The following is a 24,906-nucleotide window of genomic DNA, read 5'->3' as shown; positions in this document are numbered from 1 at the left end:
TTCAAGAAAACAAACAGATACCCACTTCAAAACCCACATATACAAACAAGAAAACACCAAAATTGACATGAAAGAAAGAAATTTTCTTCTTTGTTTCACTAAATGAACATGTACCAGTCCAAAACTAGCCTTAGCCTTGTTGTACATCTCCTAAAGTTGCTAGTACCTGATGGGAAACATACAGAATCTCTGGGTTTGCTATACTAAAATGGGCTCTTCCTCCTCCTTGTCATCTCTCTCTCTCTCTGATTCATTTATAAGAGAACCCATGCCCACTGGGTTTGTGGGTTTCAGTGTTGTTGGGTAGAGACTAGAGAGTCCTACAAAGATAATTTTTGAACTGCTTCAACTGAAATTTCGGTGCTGTAGTTCAACTAGAATCATAGAGTAACGGCAAAGTGAAGGAAACGAGAGACTAGAAGCAGAAACAACTTACTGCTGGACCGTGAATGCCGAACTTCTCGCTTATCTGTGCTTTTGATGAAGAAGCTGCCAAACCAGATATCTTTCGTGGTTTTGATGAAGAAGATGCCTACCCATATATTAGCTGTAAGCCTCTCATCCCAGATGCCAAAATACCAGAAACCCCTCGGCCTTTCACCACGACGGCACAAAAATGACAGTTAACGTCTCATTAACAGTCAACAAAAAGTAATAAGTTTGTGAGGATGTTAACTGGCCACGTCACTGGGGCCCCCTTGGTCTACATTTCGGTTGGTTCATTGCAGCCCAAATCGGCTTAGTAACAGTACCGGCTTGAGCCGAGCCGAGCCGATGATGAAAAGACGATCTGGTCCTCTGTTTCCTTTTAATTACAATCGGCCATTCACCCTAGCCCGATCTTTTTCCACGCTTCTGTCCCCCAATACCCTAGATCTGCAGATAGAGAACAAATCCAGAGAGATAGAGAAGAACGATCCAGAGAGAGAGATCCGGTGTGATAGAAGCATACTAGAAAGAGAGAGAGAGAGAGAGAGAGAGAGAGATAGCAAAAGAGAGCCAGAGAGGAAGAAGACCTCCATCCGTCAGCACGGGCCGCCGCGATTCGAAGAAAGTCCCTCGCCCTCAATCGTCAGAAAGGACAGAAGAAAAAGTTGAGAAGAAAGAAGACAAACCCAGAAGTGGTTAAATAAACTGCAAGGGACTTTCAGGGTAAAAGAAATGAAGAACCCAGTAACGATTTTGTCTATAGTTTTTGTCTTGATTATTTATCTAGGACTGTACTTTAGATAAATTGATTATTGTATCTTTTGGATTACTTGCTCTTAGTGCAAGTGGTTACAACTCTGTGATCAGCAAGTTACAGTTTAAAAAACGGTAAGAGGGTTTTTCCATTTGTGATTACTATGAATGAAGTTTGGTTAGTAATCTGGAATTGAATTGATTTACAGAAGGAGTTGGGTTATTCAGTTATTCTTATTGTCTTTTTTGTTTGAAAATTTTTAATTGTATTGTTCATAGGTTGAGTTTCGTTTTTTTTTTTTTTTTTTTGATGTCTGTTTTTAATTTGCAGATTGTACATATTGAAGGGGGAGAGATTTGGACTGAAAACAAAGAAAAGAGGTTTGTTGTTGTGCTGTAAATTTTATTCGTTGTTGTTGTCTGTGTTTCATTGTATTTACTTTTGTTTAGTTGATCAGTTGAAAATTTTGTTTGTTCTGGTTGAGTTTTAGTATGATTCAATTTGATCCCAGAATATATGTAATGTTTTGAAATTAAAGTGATCGAGTAATTTGTGTGTTCATTAATGATATACTCGATTATGATTTGTACATAATGATGGTTGGATTTGGTTGATCTAACTTTCGGAATGTATGCAGCTATAGTCTGAGGGTTTTTTTTTTTTTTTTTTTTCTTTTTGGATTTGCTTTGGCTTACAGTAATGTTGGATTGAGATTCGTCTTTGACACAGCAGAAGTGTTTCATTTTCGTGCCTTCTCATAAGCTTTTACTTGCAGCCACAATTAACACAGAAACTTCAGAAAAACAAATGCTACTAGAAGGATAAAGCTGTTTCATTTGATTTTGTTGACATGGTACTTTAACTTATTGAATTTCATTAGATAAGCATTACTGGGTAAAAAGGACAATGATCATAAAAGCATGCTCACTGTTTTGGAACACAATATGTAAAATTGGATGACATTTACTTGAAACAATGTTTTTCCATTTTGAATGCTTTATATAATCAATTCTACGCTTTGCAGGAAGTTCATAGAAAAATATACTGATAGGAAGCTCCTACAACTGGTGGATTATAAAAATCGGCCAACTCCTCGCTGTTTTACATTTATGTGAGGTAAGTTTCTCTCTCTCCAACTACGTATGAACTATCAAAAGTCACATCAAGTTTTGCTATTATGTACAAATCATGAATAAATAAAGCAACAGTTAAAGCTTAAAAAAAAAAAAAAGGAATCAGTTTTCGTAGCTTATGATAACTCAGCAGGTCTAACCATATCTTATGATAAGTCAGGAGGTCTTTAGCTACTTCAAATTTGTTTGGTACTCTTTTGTTAGTTTACCTTGGTTTTGTCAATTCATAGATCATAAAACAATATGATAGATGGTATTGAAATAATCAATTTAGTACTACTCATGTGTTCTTTTTGTTCTTTCTTTAACAAACTACGCATGATCTAAAAACAGAAACCAAAGATCGTGTGTAAATAACAAAATACTACTTAACTATTTATCTCTACTGGCTTACTAGCATCTTCCTGCATAACATTACAATAAACAGAGATTCATTTTTAAAATGTTCAAACAATTCTTTCTACTTTAAAAGTGCTCATCAACTCTTGGTTTTCATTCGGATAATTTTAGTGTTTTCTATCTGCTTGCATTTTCAACAAACAAAGAACCTCACTTAAGAATACTGGTCTGGTTTCTAAGGTCTCGATTACCGCCTTTTGCCTACTTGGTAAGTATCACTATTAGCCTCACTAATTCTCATTAGCTGAATAACCTATTGACAAGTAATCCAAACTTTAATTATTTCATTTCAATGATCTGATTTTCAATATAAATTTGGATTTTTGATTTGTCACATTTGCTTTTGGTCTTGGTTTCCAACCTTGAAATAAATTATACATTGTGTAGAAAGTTTATGATTTCATTTAGTACAAACTCATATCCATGGTTAATTTGAAGGTTACTGTTCTTGCTAACATCTGATAGATTCAATACGAAAACTGACAACATTAATTATGCACCCAACATTGTAGATCTCTACAATTTATATGCAGCTGATATGAATTGTGACAATGACATTTCGTAACAAATTAAAATCTACCATGAAAAATTACCTTCGCTAAAATTGCATTAACTACAATAGTGATAGAAATCTTTTGTTTGTTACTGCACTTTCTCAAGTTAATATTTTACAATAATGAACAATTTTAATTCTTATAAATTTCTACTCATTGAATTTGCAGATCAAATATCATCCAGAACATGAATTATACTGTTCACAGCATGTTTTCTATGTGTTAGTATAACATATTGTTGGCATTCCTATAACCACAAAACTCTATCCAAGGTCATGTGCAGTCCAAAATATTATTTAATCATAATGGTAAAATATGATTAATTGTTTTTATATGGGTTGATGTGAAGTTGCCGACAAGACCAAGCATGGCAAGCATGCTACCTTTAAAATATGGTTTCTGTTGCTCTAAGCAAGGACTCGAAAAGAGGAGAAGGTGGGAGACATGCTTTTTAAGCATGAACATCAAAATCAGATTGGTTCTTCAAAATACCAAAAGGTGAAGAATATTGCAGGTTCACTTTTGGTCTTCCTCTTTTCTATCATGTGCTCTCTTTCTCTCTGCACATCCTCACGGTCAGAAAGGAAATGAAGAACAAGCCAGCTAATCTTTCATATGCACAACCTTGCTGTCGAAAAACAAGGAAAAGCAATTCCATCTGGTTTTCTATTGTTTTCTCCTTCATGGAGAACTGGCTGTCCATACACAAAAGGTAGAAGAGGACAACAACGGGTTCCATCTTCTCATGATGAAATCTTGCTGTCAAAGAAGAAAGGTGAAATCAACTATTTCTTCGTCTTGCTGCCCACTTGATGCAATCATGCAAGAGCCTGCTGTTGTAAATGAAAATGGAAGGACATGGCAGCTAGGTTCTCCATCTTTCTATCATGGGAACCTTGCTGTTAAAGAAGAGATTTCGATCTAGCCTTGCTGTTCATCTTAATGTCCACTCATTGCAATCATGACGATCTTGCTATCTAAGGAGGTGGGAAGTCGGTGCCTCTGCACCTCGTGGACCTACTCCAACCAAGCTGAAGGTATCTTGGTTAATCTTGCTCCTATATATATACGGGGACTATTGTTCTTCCATCATGGAGAATAGTTTGATTTTCAATCCTTTGGTTGTAAAAGAGTTAGTCTCTTTGTTGCTCTGTTTTGTTCCATGTTGAAAACAGATTGTAAAACAACTAGTGAGTCTATCCGATAAGGATTGCTGTAGTCTTTGCAATCCTGGAGTTGTGAATGTGTAAACTGTATTGTTTAGTGAATCAGTTTATTTGGGTTCTCAAGAGTAAGAACCTTGCAGTGTTTTTAATCTCAATTGAGGTTTTCACTGCGTGACCATTGTTGTTGTGTTTTGTGTAATCTCTGTTCTTGATTATGTTGAGATTGTAATTGTTCTTATATTCTGGAGCTTGTACCATCCTTGTATTTATACTATGTTTTGTTTGTTACTGAACTTTATACTTTCAGTGTTGTGCTTTCTTCACATATCATATAAATTTCAGTGTTGTACATTTGCTTGGATTTTCAACGCTCAGTTTCTACTTTATAATATTGAAAACTTTCGCTTCTTATGGATTTTCAACACCAGTATAACAATCATAATGGATTTTTGTTGCCCCTCTACAAGAGACTCTGGCTGAAGTCATTACTGAATAGTTCTTCTTCCTCTTCTCTGGGAGTTTGAAGCACGCAGGATCTCCCATAAAGTTGAGAAGTTTGTAAAAGCACATTCTCATCATTCAAGAATAGAAGACCAACTTAAGAGGCAAGCTCTTTTTAAATGATTTTAACTTCCTCAGCTTGCTTTTTCATTTCGGCATTATTGGACTTTTAAAAGCTCTCAAAAGTATGATTTTTTTTTTTTTTTGAAATCTCTAGATCACAGGTCCAACTAAATAACTTGGGAGATCAACTTGGTCTAGATACTTATGGCCGAACTTGAAGTAAACGATTAAGCGAGAGCTCAATTGGGTAGTAATTAAACCATGAAGCTTGGGAACTTACTTTATGAGTTCCAGTGTTAGTGGTAATTGTGAATGTTCAAATCTATCTGTGCTGTTTGTGTTAATTACTGGTATGATATTTTGGAGTTCATGCTTTAATTGATGTCATTAAATTTTTTTTTCTTTTTCTTTTCTTTTTTGGTAAAGTCTGATCTGTGGTTTTGCATGTGTATAAATCATAAATTGGAATATCTATTATGGAGTGATGATGTTATTTGTTCGGCCAAATTGCAGTTGGCATTTATGCTACGAATCTCATGAAAGCCATGAATTAGGATCATGTTGAATCTGGGTTTCCCTTCTTCTTTTTTGCTACTTTATATTTTCATTTGTTGTTTAAAATAGATTCCTGAATCCATGTCTTATGACTTTAGACCTTACTGGTACATGTTGTGCATTTCAGTTTTTTTAACTATGAACAGATGCCTGATCTTCATAAGAAAACTATTGTCAATATTTTTCAACTTATAGTACCATACGATTCAGTTAACACGACTCCTTTTATGACTACGTTTTCTTTTCTCACAGCGATAGCGAATCTAACGCTGCACCAGCAATGTCGTTAACAGACGCTGCACAACCCAACAAGCAGAAAACTGACTGCAGCAGCTTATCATTGCAACTCTTGCACCACTTTTTGTATAGATAGAACTGGAGCGAGCAATTTTTTCATAGGCTAACACCTTTTGTATAGATACCCCTAGACCCACTATTTTTCGGAAAATGTTCCAGCAACAACTGTAACAAAGTGAACCTCAAACTTAAATAGCCTATTTGTTCAACAGTCCACTATGATAAGATCATCTTTTGTTTTAGATGATCTACAGTAATGAAAAAAGTTCTATCATTTGTATCCCGCAGCAAAGCGCGGGCACTGTTGCTAGTGCTAATTAAGTATGTGTATGTGTTAGAGAGAAAGGAGAACCGAAACAATTTCAGTGTGTGAGGGATGGAGAAGGAGACCTGATTTCTATATTTTTGAGAGAGTAATTCATGTTAAAGTAAAATGGGATTGCAAAGAGAATTGTGTTGTATTATTGATAATAAGAGCCCTTTATATAGGGAGTTACAGAGTACATGAAAGGTAATAGAATCCGATCATAACTATGAATCTAGAACCTTCTCATATTACAACTCTACGACTAAAACCCTAGTTTGAAGAGGCACACATGATGTCGACTTCCTTCAACACTCCCCCTTGTGCCGCTCAAACTTGGTGATGACGCTTTGATTGTTGCCTCGTTAAAAACCTTGCCAGGTAACAAAAACCCAGTGGGACAAAAATAACCCTGGTCGAAGGATAAAAAGAGCACAACACGTCCTTCACTCTTCGAGATTGAACATGTAGACATCATGCCTCCCCCTGATGTCGACATCTCCCCCTGATTGCTACAATCATGGGAGTTCGGATAACTTTCTCAATCCGAGGCTCTTCACATGTTTCTCGAAGGTGGATTTTGGTAACGACTTAGTAAATAAGTCCGCTACATTATCCTCAGATCGGATTTGATTCACTTAAATCTTTAGAAGTATTGTCTTTGGTTCTACTGTGGTACTCATCAGTTTATAGTATATTATATATACTATTACGAGTTCTTGCATATCATTTTTCATAGATATGTCATCTGTCTTGACTCTCAGTCTTAGATAGTGATCTGCATCTTTCAAGTTGGTTGAGAAATTTGGAAAACAGTTGAAATATGCCACTTGATTGCATAAGGATGCTTCAAGTGTTCCCAACAGACTAGCTTGGAAGTCTGTTAGTCTATTGTCTTGTAAGACACATAGAACTGAACAGTTTATGCCTTCTCGGGCAAGCAGTTTTATGCCTACTTGGACTGCTCCAATATGCATAAATTGATAATTTTTTAATCTTGCTCGGGAAACTTCTTCAGGAGTGATCATTAGAAGATCGGTTTCTCCTGTAGTGGGAAGGGGTTGTAAATTCCAGTAGTTTGAAATGATGGCTATCCATCAGTTCAAATTTGGGTTAATGCTCATACACCCCAAAACCATCATAATACTTCCCATACACCCCACCAACTTATTTTTTTTCCCACTCACACAAAACTTTACACCTTTTCTCCCTACTTTTCAAAACCACTTCCTATTCATCCCACTAATACCCTTCTCTTTTCTCTCTTAAAATTTATTTACTTCCTTTTGATAAAGCATGGTGGGCCCATATCTTGAAATTATCTATTTAAATGTTAATTGCAGCTAAGCTTCATCGTCTGAATTCGAAGGTAAACAGTTAACCCTTATTATCCATAATCGCGCATTTAGATATTATTTTATCCAGACTGGATTTAATTGCAAACTGTAGAAAATTTGAAAAAGAGTTAGAAGAAGAAAGAGAAAAGCTAAGAAAAGCAAAATATTTCAGAGATAGACTCAATCGAGTCACTCCTAATTACTGAGATAGAATATTCCTAGTACAGAAAAGAATCTATAAGATTGAGAAAAGTATAGAAGAACTGAAGTTCATGATCAACGAGGAACAAAAACCTCTTGATTATTTGAGCATTGGTTAGATCCGCACTCCACTGGTATCGGAGCTTGAAGAAAAAAGCTCAAGGGGAACCCCCCAATGGGTACAATGTCTGAATTGATATTAGAGAAATTAAATTCTCTACTAAAAGCTTCTGATGAGAAATATCAGAATCCACAAGATGAATTGGCCAGATGCCATAATCATCTTGCAAAAGTACCTGATATAATCTACCAGTTAGAAAAACTGGAAAACAAAATAGATTATCTCAAAGAACTTCCAAAAACGGAAGAAGAAAAGCTAACAACTGTTAGCAGAAAAATCACTGAACAGCAAAAAACGCTGGATTCTATGAAGAATATACTGAAGGACAAGAAAGTGCCTACAGTAAAAAAACAAAACTAATGGATTTAAACCATTAGAAAGACCGGACAAGAATCCTGTTCCAAACATGATTTTTCTGGAACCATCTACTAGTCAAACTAGTATTCGGTATGAAAATCAGAAACCTTCAGAAACAAGAGATGTCAAAATGATGAGCATCTTTGGAAAAAAGAAAGGAGTACAACTCCTAAATGCTGAGGAATTCGAATACAACGAAATTGAACAGGAGGTAAAAAACTCCGCAATTCCAAAGCTAGATTTTAAACAAATCTACAAAAGGGGAAATTTTTTTGGGTTAATGCTCATACACCCCAATTCCATCAATATACTTCTCATACATCTCACCAACTTATTTTTATTCCCACTCACACAAAACTTTACACTTTTTCTCCCCACTTTTCAAAACTACTCCCTATTCATCCCACTAATACCCCTCTCTTTTCTCTCTTAATTATTATTTACTTTCTTTCGATAATGCATGGTGGGCCCATATCTTGAAATTATCTGTTTAAATTTTAATTGCAGCTAAGCTTCATCCTCTAACCCGAAGGTAAACAGTTAAATCTTTATTATCCATAATCGCGCATTTAGATATTATTTTATCTAGACTTGATTTAATTGCAAATTGTCGAAAATTTGAAAAAGAACTAGAAGAAGAACGAGAAAAGCTAAGAGCAAAATATTTCAGAGAGAGACTCAGTCGAGTCACTCCTAATTACTGGGATAGAATATTCCTAGTACAGAAAAGAATCTATAGGATTGAGAAAAATATAGAAGAACTGAAGTTCATGATCAACGAGGAACGAAAACCTCTTGATTATTTAAGCATTGGTTAGATCCGCACATCACTGGTATCAGAGCTTGATAAAATAAGCTCAAGGGGAACCCCCCTAAATGGGTACAATGTCTGAATTGATATTAGAGAAATTAAATTCTCTATTAAATGCTTCTGATGAGAAATATCAGAATCTACAAGATGAATTGGCCAGATGCCAAGATCATCTATCAAAAGTACCTGATATAATCTACCAGTTAGAAAAACTGGAAAACAAAATAGATTATCTCAAAGAACTTCCAAAAATGGAAGAAGAAAAGCTAACAACTGTTAGTAGAAAAATCTCTGAACAGCAAAAAACGCTGGATTCTATGAAAAATATACTAAAGGACAAGAAAGTGCCTACAGTAAAAAAAAAAAAAACTAATGGATTTAAACCATTAGAAAGACCAGACAAGAATCCTGTTCCAAACATGATTTTTCTGGAACCATCTACTAGTCAAACTAGTATTCGGTATGAAAATCCGAAACCTTCAGAAACAAGAGATGTCAAAATGATGAGCATCTTTGGGAAAAAGAAAGGAGTACAACTCCTAAATGCTGAAGAATTCGAATACAACGAAATAGAACAGGAGGTAAAAAACTCCGCAATTCCGAAGTTAGATTTTAAACAAATCTACAAAAGGGGAAAATTTGAACTGATGGACAGCCATCATTTCAAACTACTGGAATTTACAACCCCTTCCACAACAGGAGAAACCGATCTTCTATCGATCACTCCTGAAGAAGTTGCCCGAGCAAGATCAAAAAATTACCAATTTATGCACATTGGAGCAGTCCAAGTTGGCATAAAATTGCTTGCCCGAGAAGGCATAAACTGTTCAGTTCTATGTGTTTTACAAGACAATAGACTGACAGACTTCCAAGCTAGTCTGTTGGGAACACTTGAAGCATCTTTATGCAATCAAGTGGCATATTTCAACTGCTTTCCAAATTTCTCAACCAGCTTGAAAGATACAGCTCACTGTCTAAGACTACGAGTCAAGACAGATGGCATATCTATGAAAAACGATATGCAAGAACTCGCTATAGTATACATAATATACTATAAACTGATGAGTACCACAGTAGAACTTAAGACAAGGATATCAAACATCCCAGGTCTTACTACTGGTTTCCTCACCAGTTAGAAGAACCATTCACAACAGATTCACAAGGTTACTTGGAATGAAGTAACTTTTCCTATTGAATGGAAATTATCTGGTCCAAAGAAACCACCAGAAAGTGCCAAGGCAAAAGTATATGAAAGCAGAAAGACTGGAGAAATCAGTCTAAATTTTGAAAATTACAGGAAAAGTTATGCCTGTCCTGAGAATATCAGGACAAACAAAAATCTTCTCAGAAGAAGTTATAGTACTAGAGAGGCTAGTACTAGTGGCACAAAATTCACTGTTGAAGATCCAACAGAGCCAATCACTGAAGAAGAATTAGAAGCTTATCTAAACAGACCAGTAAATATGCTTAGAGCAGAAAAGCTCTAAGAACTCTATGATGAAGCAGAATCTTGCGAAGACCCATAACGATTAGAAAAACTAATCGAAGAAATGAAAATTTTCAAAACAGGAAAGACAAGAAAAGTCCTTCCCTACCAAGATATTGAAATGGAAGAAGGAGAAAGCTCCAAAACTTTCATCATTAGAGAAAAGGGAAAAATAAAACTCCCTATACAAAAAGCCCCTACGGGAAAAAATGGAGAAAGAAATTCTCAAAGATTTGTCCCAGAGGACAATATACCCAAAGTACCAATTTCCTCTCATGGTATCTGGTTAAATCTAGACAAAGCGCTAGACAAGAGAAAAACTCTTGACCAATGGGTTGATAGCCTGCTGATGGCCTCTGGTCTAACCCTTGGAAAATTTGAAGCACCAGATCTTCAGATATACTACGAAACTACTCTCACTGGAGTAGCAAAAAAGTATTACTTCTCTTTCAAAGAGACTGCCAGAGGAAAAGACTGGCTTGAAGAGATAAAAAATTCAAAATCTCCGTATGATTTTGCAGTACCCCTGTACGATAAGTTCTGTGGAGATTTTTCAAATCTGAGTGAAAAAGCCAAAGAAACGGCAAAATCAAATATCTATGCACTCAAAATATGTGACATGAGATATTTTGAAGAATATCTAAATGAGTTTCAAGAGTATTACTGTACAATAGGTGAACTAGAAAATACTGATCTAGTAAACCTGTTACACAGGAAACTTCCTGAACCTTGGAGAACAGCTGTGAGAGAAAGCATAGCTGACAAACCAATAGAAAGAATTTCAGTTGGAGGAATTACCGACAGAATCAGGCAATTATTGAAAGAACAATGCAAAGCTAATCTTAGAGCCAAAATGGCCAAGAAACAGCTTAAAGGAGTAGAAAACTTCTGTTACGGAATACTGGATATGCCTACCAACTGGGGTTGTCATGAATCCAAGTTTCGTAAGAAAAAGCATTTCTGAAAGAAGTTCAGAAAAAATGAACACAAGAAAGATTGGAAATTTAAGAAAAGCTCCAACTTCAAGAAACAAGATGGAGATCCAAAAAAGAGATTCTTCAAGAAAAAGAAGAATACATACCAAAGCAACCATCAGAATAAACCACAAAAGAAGGCATGCGGATGCTGGTTGTGTAAAGCTGAAGGGCACTATGCCAATGAATGCCCAGAAAAGGGTAAAAGATCTACTAAAGCTCTATTCGACGAATATGAGACTATGGTAGAAACAACAATCATGAAAGTTTATGAAATAACCTATTCTGATGAAGAAGATGACGACAGGTCAGTTTACTCTGCCTGGTCTGAAGAAGAAGAATCATCTGACTCTGAAATAGATTCTGAAGTAGAACACTTAGAATCTAGACAGATGAATGTTCTTAAAGTAAAAAACTGGGAAGAAAGTAAGACAGAAGCAATAATGTCTTCCTATCAGGTGAACCCTGGTACATTCATTTGTGACTACTGTTTATGTCATGAAAAGAATGGTCTCCCAATGTTTTGTGAAGAGTCAAAAAAGACTTATCACAAAGAATGCTTCATAGCTGAAGCAAGAAGAAAAACCAAGAATGGCTTTTTCAGCCAATTGGTAGAGCAAGAATATGAAGAATATCTCTGTGAAAAAAGAGATTCAGAAGTCCTAAATCTTGTCTCGACTATTCTACCAAAAGAAGAAAAGGTAGAACCAATTATCGAGAAAATCGATGAAAATATAGAACTGGTTGAATCACCAGAAATTGTTCCAGAAGAATGTAAACCATTCATACCACAAGAACAAGCTCAAGAAGATGAGCTCTAACAGTCGAAAACCGTCTCTACTAGTAGGTACATCAACTACATAGAGATTGGATTAAAATTCCCTGATCACAAGAAATATCATCTACATGCATTTGTAGACAATGGGTCGGGATTTACTGTTGCAAAGAGATTTGCAATTCCAGAAGAACTCTGGAAAGAAGATAAGAAAAGAACAACTACTGGTGTCACATTTGATGGAAGCCATCTTACGATGAATAAAGTAGCAAAAAATGTTCATATCACCATTGGTGGAGGAACATTTATCATCCACAACATTTGGCAATCTGAAGGCCACGGATCTGATTTCTTGTTGGGAAATGATTTTATCCTCCAACAGAGATTCATCCAGGATGAAAAAGCGATAGGCTTCAGAAAAGGAGAACGGGTGTTCTGGGCAGACCGACTTACACAAGCAAAAAGTGTAGTAGGTCCAAACTTTACTAAGCAATATCAAAGATCACAACATAATAGTAGTGATCTTAACCCCTACAAGCCCAAATTCGAACCGATACTCCAAATCAAACAACAAGAAGAATTACTTGTTGAAGAATCTTCTGAAGAAGAAGAAGAAGAAACTAGTTTCATCCATGAGCATAATCTCAAGCACTTCCAGAATAAGCTTGAGTCCCAGAAAATTCCTCCTCTTGATAAAATCAAGAAACTACTCGAACAGAATATCGATGTAGACCCTCAGAAATTTTGGGAAAAAAACTAGTGGTCTGTGAATTAAGATTACATGATATGAATGACATCTGTCATGTCAAAGTCATTCCTCACTACAAAGAGGAAGATAAAAAAGAATTCAAGAAAGTTATCGAAGATCTCCTGAACAAGAGATTAATTCGGCCTTCCACTAGCCCTCATCATGCTCCAGCATTCTACGTGAGAAATCATGCAGAAAACCTCAGAGGCAAAGCTAGAATGGTAATTGACTACAGAGATGTCAATAAAAAGACTGTCAAAGACAGTTATCAAATTGCTCAAGTAAGAGTCTTGATCAATCAGCTCAGAGGAGCTAAAGTCTTTTCAAAATTCGATGCAAAGTCGGGTTTTTGGCAAGTCAAGATGCATCTTGATAGTGTTCCTCCCACTGCATTCGGAACACCACAAGGACATTATGAATGGTTAGTAATGTCATTTGGCTTAAAACAAGCCCCCTCGATATTCCAGAGAAAGATGGATGACATCTTCAAACATGTCGCTGAATTCTGTGTCGTCTATATTGATGACATCCTTGTCTTCTCCAAAACCAGAGAAGAACATATGAAACACCTCCATGAGGTCGTAAAGCTGATAGTTCAGCATGGAATCATCCTAGGAGAAAAGAAAATCTTCTTTATCTTTATCTTAGATGAAGTTGATTTCCTAGGAATAAACATCAAGAATGGAGTAATAAAACTCCAACCCCACATCCTTGAGAAAATCTGGAAATTCTCAGATAAAATTCCTGATGCCAAGAGTCTAGAAAGATTCTTAGGAGTCATCAACTATAGAAGAGATTTCATCCATAAAATCTCGGGATTAACAGCAATGTTATCTCCCAAAACAAGTTCCAAAAGAAAATGGAACTTCACAGAAGATGACGAAAAAATCATGAAGTAGATAAAAGCTCTCTGCAAAAATCTCCCTCCTCTCCAATAACTAGAGGAAAATGATGAAATCATTCTCCAAACAGATGCTAGTGATAATTACTGGTCCGGTGTTGTTCTGACAAAAACTCCAGGAACTAACATTGAAAAGATCTGTAAATTTTGTAGTAGCAAATTCAGTCCTGCAGAATTAAATTATCCTACCGGAGAAAAAGAAATTTTGGCTGTCAAGAAAATAATTTTAAATTCTCCAGCTTTTCTTGGAAAAACCTTTACTGTCCACACCGATTGTGCTAGAGTAAAGAATTTCAAAAATTTTAAACTTGATAAAGCTGCTGATAGAGGAAGACTAGCAAATTGGCAATTATTTCTTAACCAATATGATGATAATGAATTAATTGCAGGTAACAAGAACTATCTTCCAGACGCATTGACTAGAGAAATGGCAATGTTCAGCCGAAGAGACGACGATGAAGGTCGCAATCCCAGAAACAGAAGAACTAGGAAAGAACATGAACCTGCTGAGGATCCTAAAGAAAAAATCCTCAAAAGATTCCTGCTAGGTCCAAAAGGACTAGCCACAACTGATCAATCCTAGGGTAAAAGATTGGCTAGCCCGTCTCAAACGGCAGACGGTAAAGGCTCATCAAGACCGTTGAAGGCTGTTGCTTTGCCAAAAAGCAAACATACTCCAACTGGAGTAATAAATGTTTTTAATTATGAACTACAAAATTTTGATAATCCTGTGTTCATAACTGGCAGGAGGCTAGCTTACCACCAGAAGACAATTCTAGATAACCTCCTATTTGCTTTTCAGGAAAGAAACAGTGGTATTATGTTCCCAGCTTTGTTTGCCTTAGCTGAAGAACTCTATGAGAATGCTAGACCACAGTTTGAAGAAGTTCATACCCAGCAGAGTGCTGGTCGTAGTGAAAAAATTCACTATCTTGAAGATCCAGAAAGTGCTAGAATTCCTATTATAGCACTAAAAGAATCAGACTGGTTTGAATTCCATAATCTAATTGGAAGTCACAACTCTGAGGCGTGTATCCCCCCAACTCTCTTCATTATTGCAAGACCTTATGTTGGAAGATACTTAGTTAATGTTCGGAGTGAACATCCTCAAGAACACAAGCTTTGGCTTGTTGAAAATGGTTTTGTCCATAATCTATGGACTAAAACAAATGATGATCTCAAGGGACTGCCCCCTATCATTATCAACATAGTCAAAAATGTCAGAAAAAATGACTGTATGCTGAGACTGAATTTCAGATCCACTCCACCAGAATGGATACAAAAAACTAATGGTGAAGTTGAATATATTTCTCCGTATCATTATGTGAGAATTATTCAAAGAAGATATCTTCAGCCCGCCTGTGTTGGATACAATGGCCAGCCAAATTCAAACATTCCATGGATGAAGGCCATGTCTCTAGAATATATCAAAAAGATCATCTCTGAAGATACAAAGAACACATTCCTGGCAGCAGGAGAAAGAACTATAATCACTGCTTACGATCATCCTGACGTAGTCAGCAGTGACCTTTTCCTATTTCTCACAAGAAAAGAGATAGACTCGACACTGGCATGCTTACAGTGGGTTGAAAAACTCGAAACAGACAACCACTACAAGATGTATGTTGATACAGATGTCGAAGATAATGCAACAACGGATCGAATGGCCCAGGCTGATAACAACTCATTTGTCCTTGGTCACAATTCAGAAACAGACGAAAACATGTGAAACAGCAGGTGTAGAAAGCACCGAAAGTACTTTTGGACTCTTCCCAAAAGCTACTTTTGCTTTTCATAAAAGAACAAGGTGAAAATCATTTCACCTAAAGGAATCTGTTTTTCCCTGTCCGACCTCCATCATCAGGAGCACTCATGAAAGCAGAAATCATGGAGTTGTTCTGTACATTTTTATGTTTTGAATTCTAGTTTGAGTTCCGCTCCCTATATAAGGAGCCTTAGGTTCAGTTTGTAGAGCATGGAAAACTCCACTATAAAAACCTGAGCAGAAAACCTTTCTCTCAAGGAAGTAAGATAGCCTTAGTAGCAGTGTGCTCTTTCCTTCCTGTCTAGTGTGAAGGAGTATGCTTTCTTTCAAGTAAGTATCTATAATCATTCTTATGGATAGCTAAACAGCTTTTTAGCTGTTTACCTGAGAATGAGGCTCTGAATTTTAGTCTGTAATTATGTTTGAATAAATAATTTCGGATTGCTCATCCACCTTATCAATATCTTTTGTTATATTTGTTTAAATCTGTTGTTAGCCTTATTCATGTACTATTTTTAAGTTTAGACTTTCTGTTTCTTAAGAAAATTTGCCTCAGCTTAAGATAGAAATAAGCAGCAGTGATTCCGTCTGTTACAGTAACCGCTAGGCAAGAGGCCGTTAGGAGAAAAAACTTGGGCATGTTGAATGCTAGTTTTGTTTCTTTTGAAGGTATGAACAGGTTTTCTTAAGAAAAAGCAAAAGTTAGACCTAAAAGTCAGCATAGAATATCTTAGGCATTACTTTAGAAAAGACTACCCTTATAGGTCTTTTCCCTTAAAATTTGTGTAAATTGGCACAATACAAACTCTTTGGTGCATGTGGGCACAATACATGTGAATTCTGGGTAAACGGGAATTGTCTCTTCTTTTTTTTTATCAAGAAGAACTTCATTAATAATGAACTGCTTACAATGAGTTTTGGGCAACATCTTTTACACAGAAATGGCTACTAGACTTCACACTGGAACTCTATAAAGACTGACTCAAAACTTGCACTACAGCTATATGGCAAAGACAACAAGCGCATGAGCAGTGAATCTTTGACATCTCACCTCTCATCTAGCCAATAAGAACCCTGAAACTAGACAACTCACTTGTGTCGACACTAACTCGCCACCCAGAGTCCACCTGACCAGCTTTTGATCGACCAAGCCAACACTCCTTGTGACCTAAACCTAACCAAAAGGATTGCCGGACATTCAGACCTGGGACTAAAGTGAACCCAACACCGTCACCACCCTATTGTCAACACCGTCAATTCGCCACTACTACAAATAGCCATCGCCTCCGACCCAAAACCAAACAGGAAATACCCACTAGAAGGCCAAAATGCTCGTCTATGGCACTACCACATCCTGTAGTGTCTTATTACCAACAAAACAAAACAAAAAAACCAAGACCTAAAAAACTAGTACCAGCGACCCACCAACAAGGGCCCAACAACACAACCCCATCCTATTAAGCAGTAGAACGACGCCCAAACCACAGCCCAAATTTCCTGTGCTTCATTGACATCGATCACCGCCGGCCAGTACCACTCCATCGCTGCGCCTCACCTACGTTCAGCCAGTATCACCGATCGAGATCGATCTGCCCACCCCGAAGTCCAATAGCTAACCATCATCCTTGATGGACCATCAGGCCATCCTCCCTTCTGAACCATGGAACCACGCCAGCCCAGTCGAACAAACCCATTCCCAGATCAGTTCGAAGAGACCCAATCCAAATCGGACTGATCTGGACAGAGCAGATCCGCTCCGCCATAACCACGATCCCCCCAGCATCATCCTTCCATCCTTGCCTTGCCATGGAAACGTACGATCTCCGAGCCACGCCACCATGAATCCAGCATACTCCGACCACGCCCCACCAATCTGGACGCCCGCGACTCACTCTAGAAAACCTAAGAAGAAAAAAGAAGCAAAGAAGAAAGCAAAGAGCCCCTCCCGGACCGAGACGCAGAGGCAGGTTCGCCGACTACAGCCGGCCGGGAGAGCCAACCACGAGATCTGATTTTCTTTTCCTTGTCGTGTGAGGCGCGTTCTAACCCTACAGTGGATACTTTGCAAATCTTAAACTTTTTACACCACCTCAACAAAACTTAATGGGAACATTATGTCGTGAAGAGCTTGTTAGAGTTGGACTCGTTGCCAGGTCCGAGATGTCCGGGACTACATCATCAACATTAATCACATTTGAGCTCTCAATTTGTATGCCGGTCTGAGCATCATTGAAAACTAAATTTGCATTAGGTTCATTTCCTTATTCACTAGAAATCTGCAACAATCTTTCTCCACTTGATCCCTTTCATGCTCCGTCGAAGGAACTTGAAAGGAATTGGACAAAGAATTGGAGAGACAATTTGTTTGCCTGATTTGTATACGTGGACTAGAAGCATTAGGTGTTTCAAGCATACCCGTATATGTATTCCTTCTAAAGTCTAAATTCTAGTTCCACCCAGATGAGTGACGGATCACAAATTTTAACAGAAACAATGACATGAATCTACCATATTGGCCAATGACTAAATTTATATAAGTACCATTTCTTTAAATACCTCGTACTTCACACAATAAAGCAATTCACATGATCCATTAATGTCAATTGCAGAAAATTGCAGAGAATTAATGTAAAACAAAACGAGTCTAAACTCCCTTTCATAGACGAGATGAATTCTACTACTACTGCCTCTTAGGCCTGACCTCAATGCCTTGAACAATAAGACCGCTCTTCCAATAAAGAGACCCCTTCGCCACATAACGCATTTTCAACAGCCCATCTTCTCCCCCATCACAAAAAAACTCACCCAGCTCAATCTCCAACCACTCGGGGCTCTCCCTCTGGTATCGGTTGTCATTGATCACCACTTCACGCACTGTCTCCCCTTCGGCATCACCCCTCTCTTTTGAGTAGCCCATCTCTCTTTCGTAGTAGGGGTTTATTTCTCCTTCGATGTGAAGAAACAGAGTCTGTTTAGTATGTTCTCCTCCCTCCAGACCTACAGAGACCTCCCCAGGTAGGTGTTTAAATCCAAAAGCATTTCGAGTAAACTTGACCACAAGGTAAGCTTTGTACAGAGTCGATGGGGACAGCAAGCGTGTATCAAGTTTCCCATGGATTTCAAGCCAGCCAACATGAAGAAGCTCAGCCACCTCCTGAAACCTGTTCGCGTCGTTACACACACACACACGCATAATTTAACCCATAATACTATTACGTCTATAACCAACAACCAACTATATATATATATATATATATATATATATATAACAAACAATCAAAACAAAATTTAAAGACCTGGATTCAGGATGAGAAGTCCATGTCCAGTACTGGGGATCCTCGCCCCAGACAATACCAAGCTCTCTTGCAGATATCATGTAACATTTTCTCCCACTCCATTCGTCCAGTGAAAAGCTCTGCATGATGTCAATTAACAAATACACTTAGTTAAAGCATATGCGGTTCAAAAATTAGCTCAAGATCATGACTACTCCAGCGTATACAGGGTGTGATGGACGGACTTACCAATTTACCGTCGTCGATGAGGAGAGGTTTGTTGCAGAGAGCGAGGTAAAGCTCCTTCTTGGATCTGGCGGCCAATAATCCAGATTCGCCGGACTGGGACAGGATCGTGTGTATCTCAGGCGGAAGGAACGTGTCCCAAACGGCGTCGGATTCCGCTGCGTTGGCTATGAACTTCACCGGTAACTGCTGCAGATCCATCACTGTGCCGCAGATGATTGTTCCTCCTCCTCTTTCTCCTTCTCCTTCACTGTGTATCTTTTTGAGGTGTTTGGTGACGATACTGTGTGGATCGGAGCTTACTCTGGTCTGGTTTTGGACCAATTTATAGGAGAGAGCCACTGAGACTTAAGACTAGAGAGTCTTCGTCAGCCCTAGACTAGAAAACAACGCAGCGACTTCCTTTTCTTTTTATTTTTTTTTTATTTTCAAAATATCCTTTTCTTTTTTCTTTGAAATGAATATCCTTTTTTAATGTGCCGAATTCAGTTAGGCCTCGAATTCAAAGTGCCACCGTCAAAATCAAACACCCATCTGTATCGCAATAACAACAGAAAACTATATACAGCCAAAAAAAAAAAAAAAAATTTTAAATCCCCACCCCAACTCACCCATGATGGGGCTCGAACTCCTGACCTCCCAAATGAGAGTTCAGAGCCTTACCACCCCACCAACACACACACACATAAACAGCCAAAATTTAAACCAAACAGGAAAATCTGATTTCAATTTAGTCTAACAGAATAATTAAAAAAAAAAAAAAAAGACATAAATTTCTTAACCGAGCTCTTCTTCTTACACTCCCTCATAATTATTTCATTCAAAAAAAAAAAAAAACCTATGTTTTGCTAATTCTGATTTCTTGATTTCTAATCTTAAATTCTTAATTAAGAAAGATAAAACTGTGTGATTTTTTATTCTTCCTTTTTTTTTTTTGGATTATGAAAGCTTGGGAATACCAAAGTGCTGACTGATCATGTCATCCATGTAGTTTCTACCCGCTCCTTCCTAATCATCTCCTACATAAAAGACATGAACTCCGATCCAGACGACATCGTTTTGTTCTCATTTTTAGCCTCCTGCTGTTGCAACGACGTCATTCTTTCTTCTTGGTGAGTCGCCAACTCGGTCGAGTAGCTTCCAAGTAATGACAGAGTCAGCAGAGTCGATGGCTCCTGTTCGTTGTGGATCATGTCATTCTGGCTCAACGGCGACTCGGTTCTTAACACTGCTCTCGCCACCGACCTGAACACCTACGCCAACAAGACTGCAGGCACCACGTCGGAGTCGTTGATGTTGGATCCAAACAGGCTCGTCGGACTGTATCCGCGACCAGACAACGAAACAGTCGCCGATTTCTTCTCCAGCCTGAGGTGGTGGTGATGATGCTCCTCGATTGAACCGCCTCCGCCGCCGATGACGTTGTCTTCCGCCATGGACGAGTACTTCCACTTCAGAGTGGAGTTTCAGTGGTTCTTGATCGCATTGTCCGTACGGTTGTTGAGGAGTCTAGCTATGGTGGCTCACTTGTTGCCGTACTTGGAATGTGAAAATACAAAAATAGAACGCGTTTTCTAGAAAATGGGGATTGATAGGCACATTTCAATCCTTACTGGGCAGAAACCAAAAATATCACACAGAACATCAAATTTTTGGTTACTCAGTGAAAACCTCAAACATGAGATTAAAAACACTGCGGGGCTCTTACTCTTGAGAACCCAAAATAAGATCGATTAACTTATGACAAAGGATATGTTCTTTACAACTTCAAATAGCACTAGCTCGGCTACAACTATTAGAAAAAACTAATGAGAAGATTGTCTTCAATCTTGAACTCCTTCTTCACTTGAATGATCTTCGACTATTGGTCTTCTTACTTCACAGCCACTCTTCTGATCTCAAGAGAAACCACGCACATGAGCAAATGACCTATAACACTTAAACAAGGAACAAGTGTTTAGATCTCTTATGAAAACTCAATCTTAAGCAAGACTCTCCAAATAATTCTTGCGACTCTCATCTGCAATTGACCGTGTGTTTTTTATCCTATTTATGAGGAAGCAACGCCAACCCTAATTAGACTCCTATTAGGAAAGGATCTTTTTGATTAAAGATTGACCAAATAAAGCACCAAATCCTAGATCACTTAGGATTACAAAAAAACACTTTGACAACCAGCGAAATATCTTTTACTAAATAAATGGACATTAAACCCAAAAGATATTTTCCCTTAACATTTTTTTAACCCACTAACATTTTGTATGGGAATGCCAATATACCAAGTGAAAAACTTGTACCAACAGAATGCGCCGCCGCGATTATTTTGTCCTTCTCAGCCGTGAAGGCTTGGTGCTCCGCTTCCAACGAGAGCTAATTACACCATTGGAGCCGGCATGACTTGCCAGACTGCTTGGGGATCGACTTGATTATCAGCGTCCAATTCCGAGCGACGATAAGTAAAAATTTTCATCTAACCATTTATTCAAAAATTCTCATTTGATTCTTATTATAAGATCCTAACTTAATTCTTATTTTAAGGTTCAAAATCGGGAACGTCTTCGGTGCTCCGAGCTCTCCATGCTCATCTTGTTTGGGCCCAGACACGTGATATGCACGTGTAAACATATTAAGAGGAATTAGAGATGGGAAAGGCTTAGCCTGTTCCCAGTTGATGGTTGAATCTTAGTAAAAACCCAGTTTGTCGTAGACGAGTTAAACGCCTAATTGATTTACCCAGCCTCCCTTTTGTCATGTAGCCACAGACGCTAATCCCACTGGTCTAGACCGGAGTGATTTCATTTATCTAGATCTCATCACCATCACAACTCATTTTTTTGTTTCTCTTTGATTCTATTCGACTGAATCATTCAGATCTTGAATTTCCACACGAAATTGAATTCCAATTTGCAGGGAATCTGGAACAAGCAGAATTGGAGAACTGGAGAAGAAATTAGCTACAATTTGTATCCCAACTACGAACTTTTGTGGAAAAGTTTTGGACAGAGATGAAATTTGGAAGAGAACGTGTTGGATTCTACTGCATGCAATACCGAAATTCTACAAAATCTCATGAATCCTATTCAAATTCTGCAATACACAAATTCATGCTTACCTTTTCACCCAAAATTGAAGGAAAAATTGGAGTAGAGTAGTTCTTTTCTTTTCCCTATTCAAGAAGGAGAAAACATCTGGCTCTTTTATACTTTGCAGCAAGAAGAGCTACCTGCAGTTGCAGAGGACGAAGAATTTTCAGTTACTCATAGATTGAAACAGATGAAGAAGAGAAAATCAGTAGGTCTACTTTGCTTTATATTTCAAATGAATGAAGAATAATGGTTTGACAATTTGACATTGCGGTGAAGCCACAGTCACATACTAGTTAATAGTTTTGGTGGACGGTGGGCTGCAGGTTCGAGCCAAAAAAAAAAGGTTTTTTTTTTTTTTTTTTCTCCTTTTGTTGCCGGACTTTCAGAAAAAGGAATGCAATGTTGAGGTTTGTGTTTAAATTTCTTTTATAATAAACATTAAAATGGAGACTAATTATTTTCTCTCAAAACCGAGACTATTTTCTATCTTTTTTCTCTCAAAACCCTAGGAGCCGCGAATGGTCTTCCGGCAAAAGCGTATGCCCGGTCCGACGGCACGCCTTCGCGGCGGCGTCGTCGGACGGGCCAGAAGGGACCCTGTGTCCGGTTGTGATTTGCCCAGTCGAATTGTAGTTTGCATGGTGATGGCGGTTTTTTCCAGGGCGCTTGAAGGATTTGATGGCGAAGGACAGCAGCGGGGCGATGGATGGATGGCGGGGTCGATGTCGCCTTGCCATAGGGAGGAGCACGATCGATCTGGTGGATGCTTCGAGGTTGGGTTGCCGGTTCAGAGATTGTCTGATGGTGACGACCTGATGTCGTTGAGACCTGGGTTCAGATCGGATCGGTTCGATCTGTTCTGGGTTGGGCGGTTTGGCTCCAATCAGAGGAGAGGTGGCGCGGCTAGATGTCGTGAGGTTGGTCGGAGAGGCGTGGTTGCCGGTGGTGGGATGGCAGGGGAGGCGCTGGAAGGATGGAGACGTCGTGATTCAGGCAACCTGATGGTTTGGCTTGGGCCTATTGGGTATGGGGACTGGGCTTTGGCCTTCGACCCATTTACCTTTTATTTTTTGCTTTATTGTTTTTTACTTTTAATTCAACGTGGCTCTCTGCCAGCAATAAATCCCTATCATCTTTTGGTAGGGCGATATGGGCTGTGTCTCGGTATACACACTCTGTGTGCCTTGTCTGGCCTAGCGAGGCGGCGAGTTATTTGCTTGATCAAATGGACGCACCCTCCTAGTGGCAGGATGAAATTGAGTGTCGCCGGATTTATTTCCGTGCGGCAACATAGTGGGAAAGCTGTGCTATTTGCAACTATGCTTCTTCGTAATAGAGTTATCTTTCCGGTATGTTACCGCTATGTCAAAGCAAATGGAGTAGCCATTCGTGCACTCTTTGCTAATTGGTGCTTGTTAAAATACATAGATTTTGTGGAGAATCCCGGTTTTATTCTAGGATGTTCTCTCTATGCTTATTGTAATTTGGGGTTCCGGCTCTATGTCCCCCCCTTGTATTCTGCAATTTCATTAATCAAGGCTTGAGGGCAGCCGCACCAGCCCCACTTCAAAAAAAAAAAAAAAAAAAAAAACATTAAAATGTGTAAACAAAATTATAATAAGAAAAAATAAGTATGCATATTTTCAATAGTGGAGATGAATTCTTTAGATAAAAGAAATATACATATGAAAACTGTTATGTTAATTTAAAATTTCATCAGAATAATGAATAATAAAATTTGATAAATTATTTTACAATAGTAAATAGAGTTTGTTAATAAGTTTGTGAGTGAACCACTCTCTCACAAGGTTTGTGATTGAACAATTTAGTCGTGTTTGTCATTGTTTCAATATAAAGAGTTAATTTTTATTTAATGTTAAAATGACGACGGATTAGGTTAATTTGTTTACACATTACCTACCAATATATTTATTAATTTCCAATTTCGATTATTTGGATCGCACACAATCTTTATATGTCTACGAATGTTGTCTAACTTGTTTATCAGCTGTACCAAATAGTACACATTCCATGAGGAACAATGTGGACAAAATATACATTATCAAAATCGACCGTTTGATGTTATCATGATAAGAATATATGAATATGGTCAAAATTTCAGCTATTTTCGTTGTTGTTTGAGTTTCAATCTACTACGTTAACCCTAAACCCTAAGTACCACATAAAACTAATATGCTCATAACCGCTCATTCGCAACTAATACTTTCGATCTGACAGCTCTCACACTCTCGTAGGTATGAGCTATATCAACTAGTGTAAAAATTTTGGGAAGCTTATCTCTTCGTGGTTTAGCTCTTCTTAGGGAAGTAGAAGCATATAAAGAGTTGACCGTTTTATTTAATGTCGAAATGACATCGGATCGGGTTAATTTTTTTACATAATGCCTGTTAATACTCTATAAATATCTGGGTAGTATCAAATTTATCGATTTCTAATTTCGATTATTTATATCGCACAAAATCCTTATATGTCTACTAATGTGGTCTGTCTTGTCTATTAGCTGTATCAAAATAGTACACATTCCATGAGAAACAATGTGGAGAAAATATACTTTATCAAAATCGACCGTTGGATGTTATAACGATAATAATATATGAATATTGTCAAAATTTCAGCTATTTTCGTCATTGTTTGGGTCCCGATCTAC

At 37.9% G+C, this 24,906-nt stretch overlaps 1 protein-coding gene, 2 long non-coding RNA genes and 1 pseudogene across 4 annotated transcripts; 2 read left to right on the top strand and 2 right to left on the bottom strand.

Moving 5' to 3' along the window:
* The first annotated feature begins 793 nt into the window (after nucleotides 1-793).
* Nucleotides 794-5,039, top strand: LOC133741751 (uncharacterized). Of its 2 annotated transcripts, XR_009862098.1 has the most exons (5): nucleotides 794-1,152; nucleotides 1,514-1,563; nucleotides 2,208-2,299; nucleotides 2,862-2,923; nucleotides 4,903-5,039. It is a non-coding gene; the product is annotated as an uncharacterized LOC133741751 (long non-coding RNA). The 2 variants fall into 2 exon arrangements; XR_009862099.1 differs by lacking the exon at nucleotides 2,862-2,923.
* Nucleotides 5,040-5,155: 116 nt separating this feature from the next.
* Nucleotides 5,156-6,122, top strand: LOC133741752 (uncharacterized). The gene is made up of 2 exons (XR_009862100.1): nucleotides 5,156-5,349; nucleotides 5,807-6,122. It is a non-coding gene; the product is annotated as an uncharacterized LOC133741752 (long non-coding RNA).
* Nucleotides 6,123-18,217: 12,095 nt separating this feature from the next.
* On the bottom strand, nucleotides 18,218-19,368 carry LOC133745734 (F-box protein At2g02240-like). Its single transcript, XM_062173852.1, has 3 exons — nucleotides 19,156-19,368; nucleotides 18,928-19,046; nucleotides 18,218-18,792 (listed from the first exon to the last, which is right to left on the bottom strand). The coding sequence occupies exons 1-3, from the start codon at nucleotides 19,351-19,353 to the stop codon at nucleotides 18,312-18,314; spliced, it is 798 nt and encodes a 265-aa protein (XP_062029836.1). The 5' UTR covers nucleotides 19,354-19,368; the 3' UTR covers nucleotides 18,218-18,311.
* Nucleotides 19,369-20,171: 803 nt separating this feature from the next.
* Nucleotides 20,172-21,606, bottom strand: LOC133742734 (transcription factor MYB44-like; annotated as a pseudogene).
* Nucleotides 21,607-24,906: the final 3,300 nt, after the last annotated feature.

This window comes from Rosa rugosa, chromosome 4, assembly GCF_958449725.1.
Source record: "Rosa rugosa chromosome 4, drRosRugo1.1, whole genome shotgun sequence".
Classification (NCBI taxonomy): domain Eukaryota; kingdom Viridiplantae; phylum Streptophyta; class Magnoliopsida; order Rosales; family Rosaceae; genus Rosa; species Rosa rugosa.
This window is presented reverse-complemented; position numbering and strand designations above follow the sequence as displayed.

What these genes read in the sequence shown, in the direction of transcription:
- LOC133745734 (XM_062173852.1), bottom strand. Translation starts at nt 19,353, where the DNA reads ATGGATCTGCAGCAGTTACCGGTGAAGTTCATAGCCAACGCAGCGGAA. An exon ending in TCATCGACGACGGTAAATTG is followed by an intron (nt 19,047 to 19,155) that starts GTAAGTCCGTCC and finishes GACATCATGCAG; the next exon opens with AGCTTTTCACTGGACGAATG. An exon ending in ACTTCTCATCCTGAATCCAG is followed by an intron (nt 18,793 to 18,927) that starts GTCTTTAAATTT and finishes CGACGCGAACAG; the next exon opens with GTTTCAGGAGGTGGCTGAGC.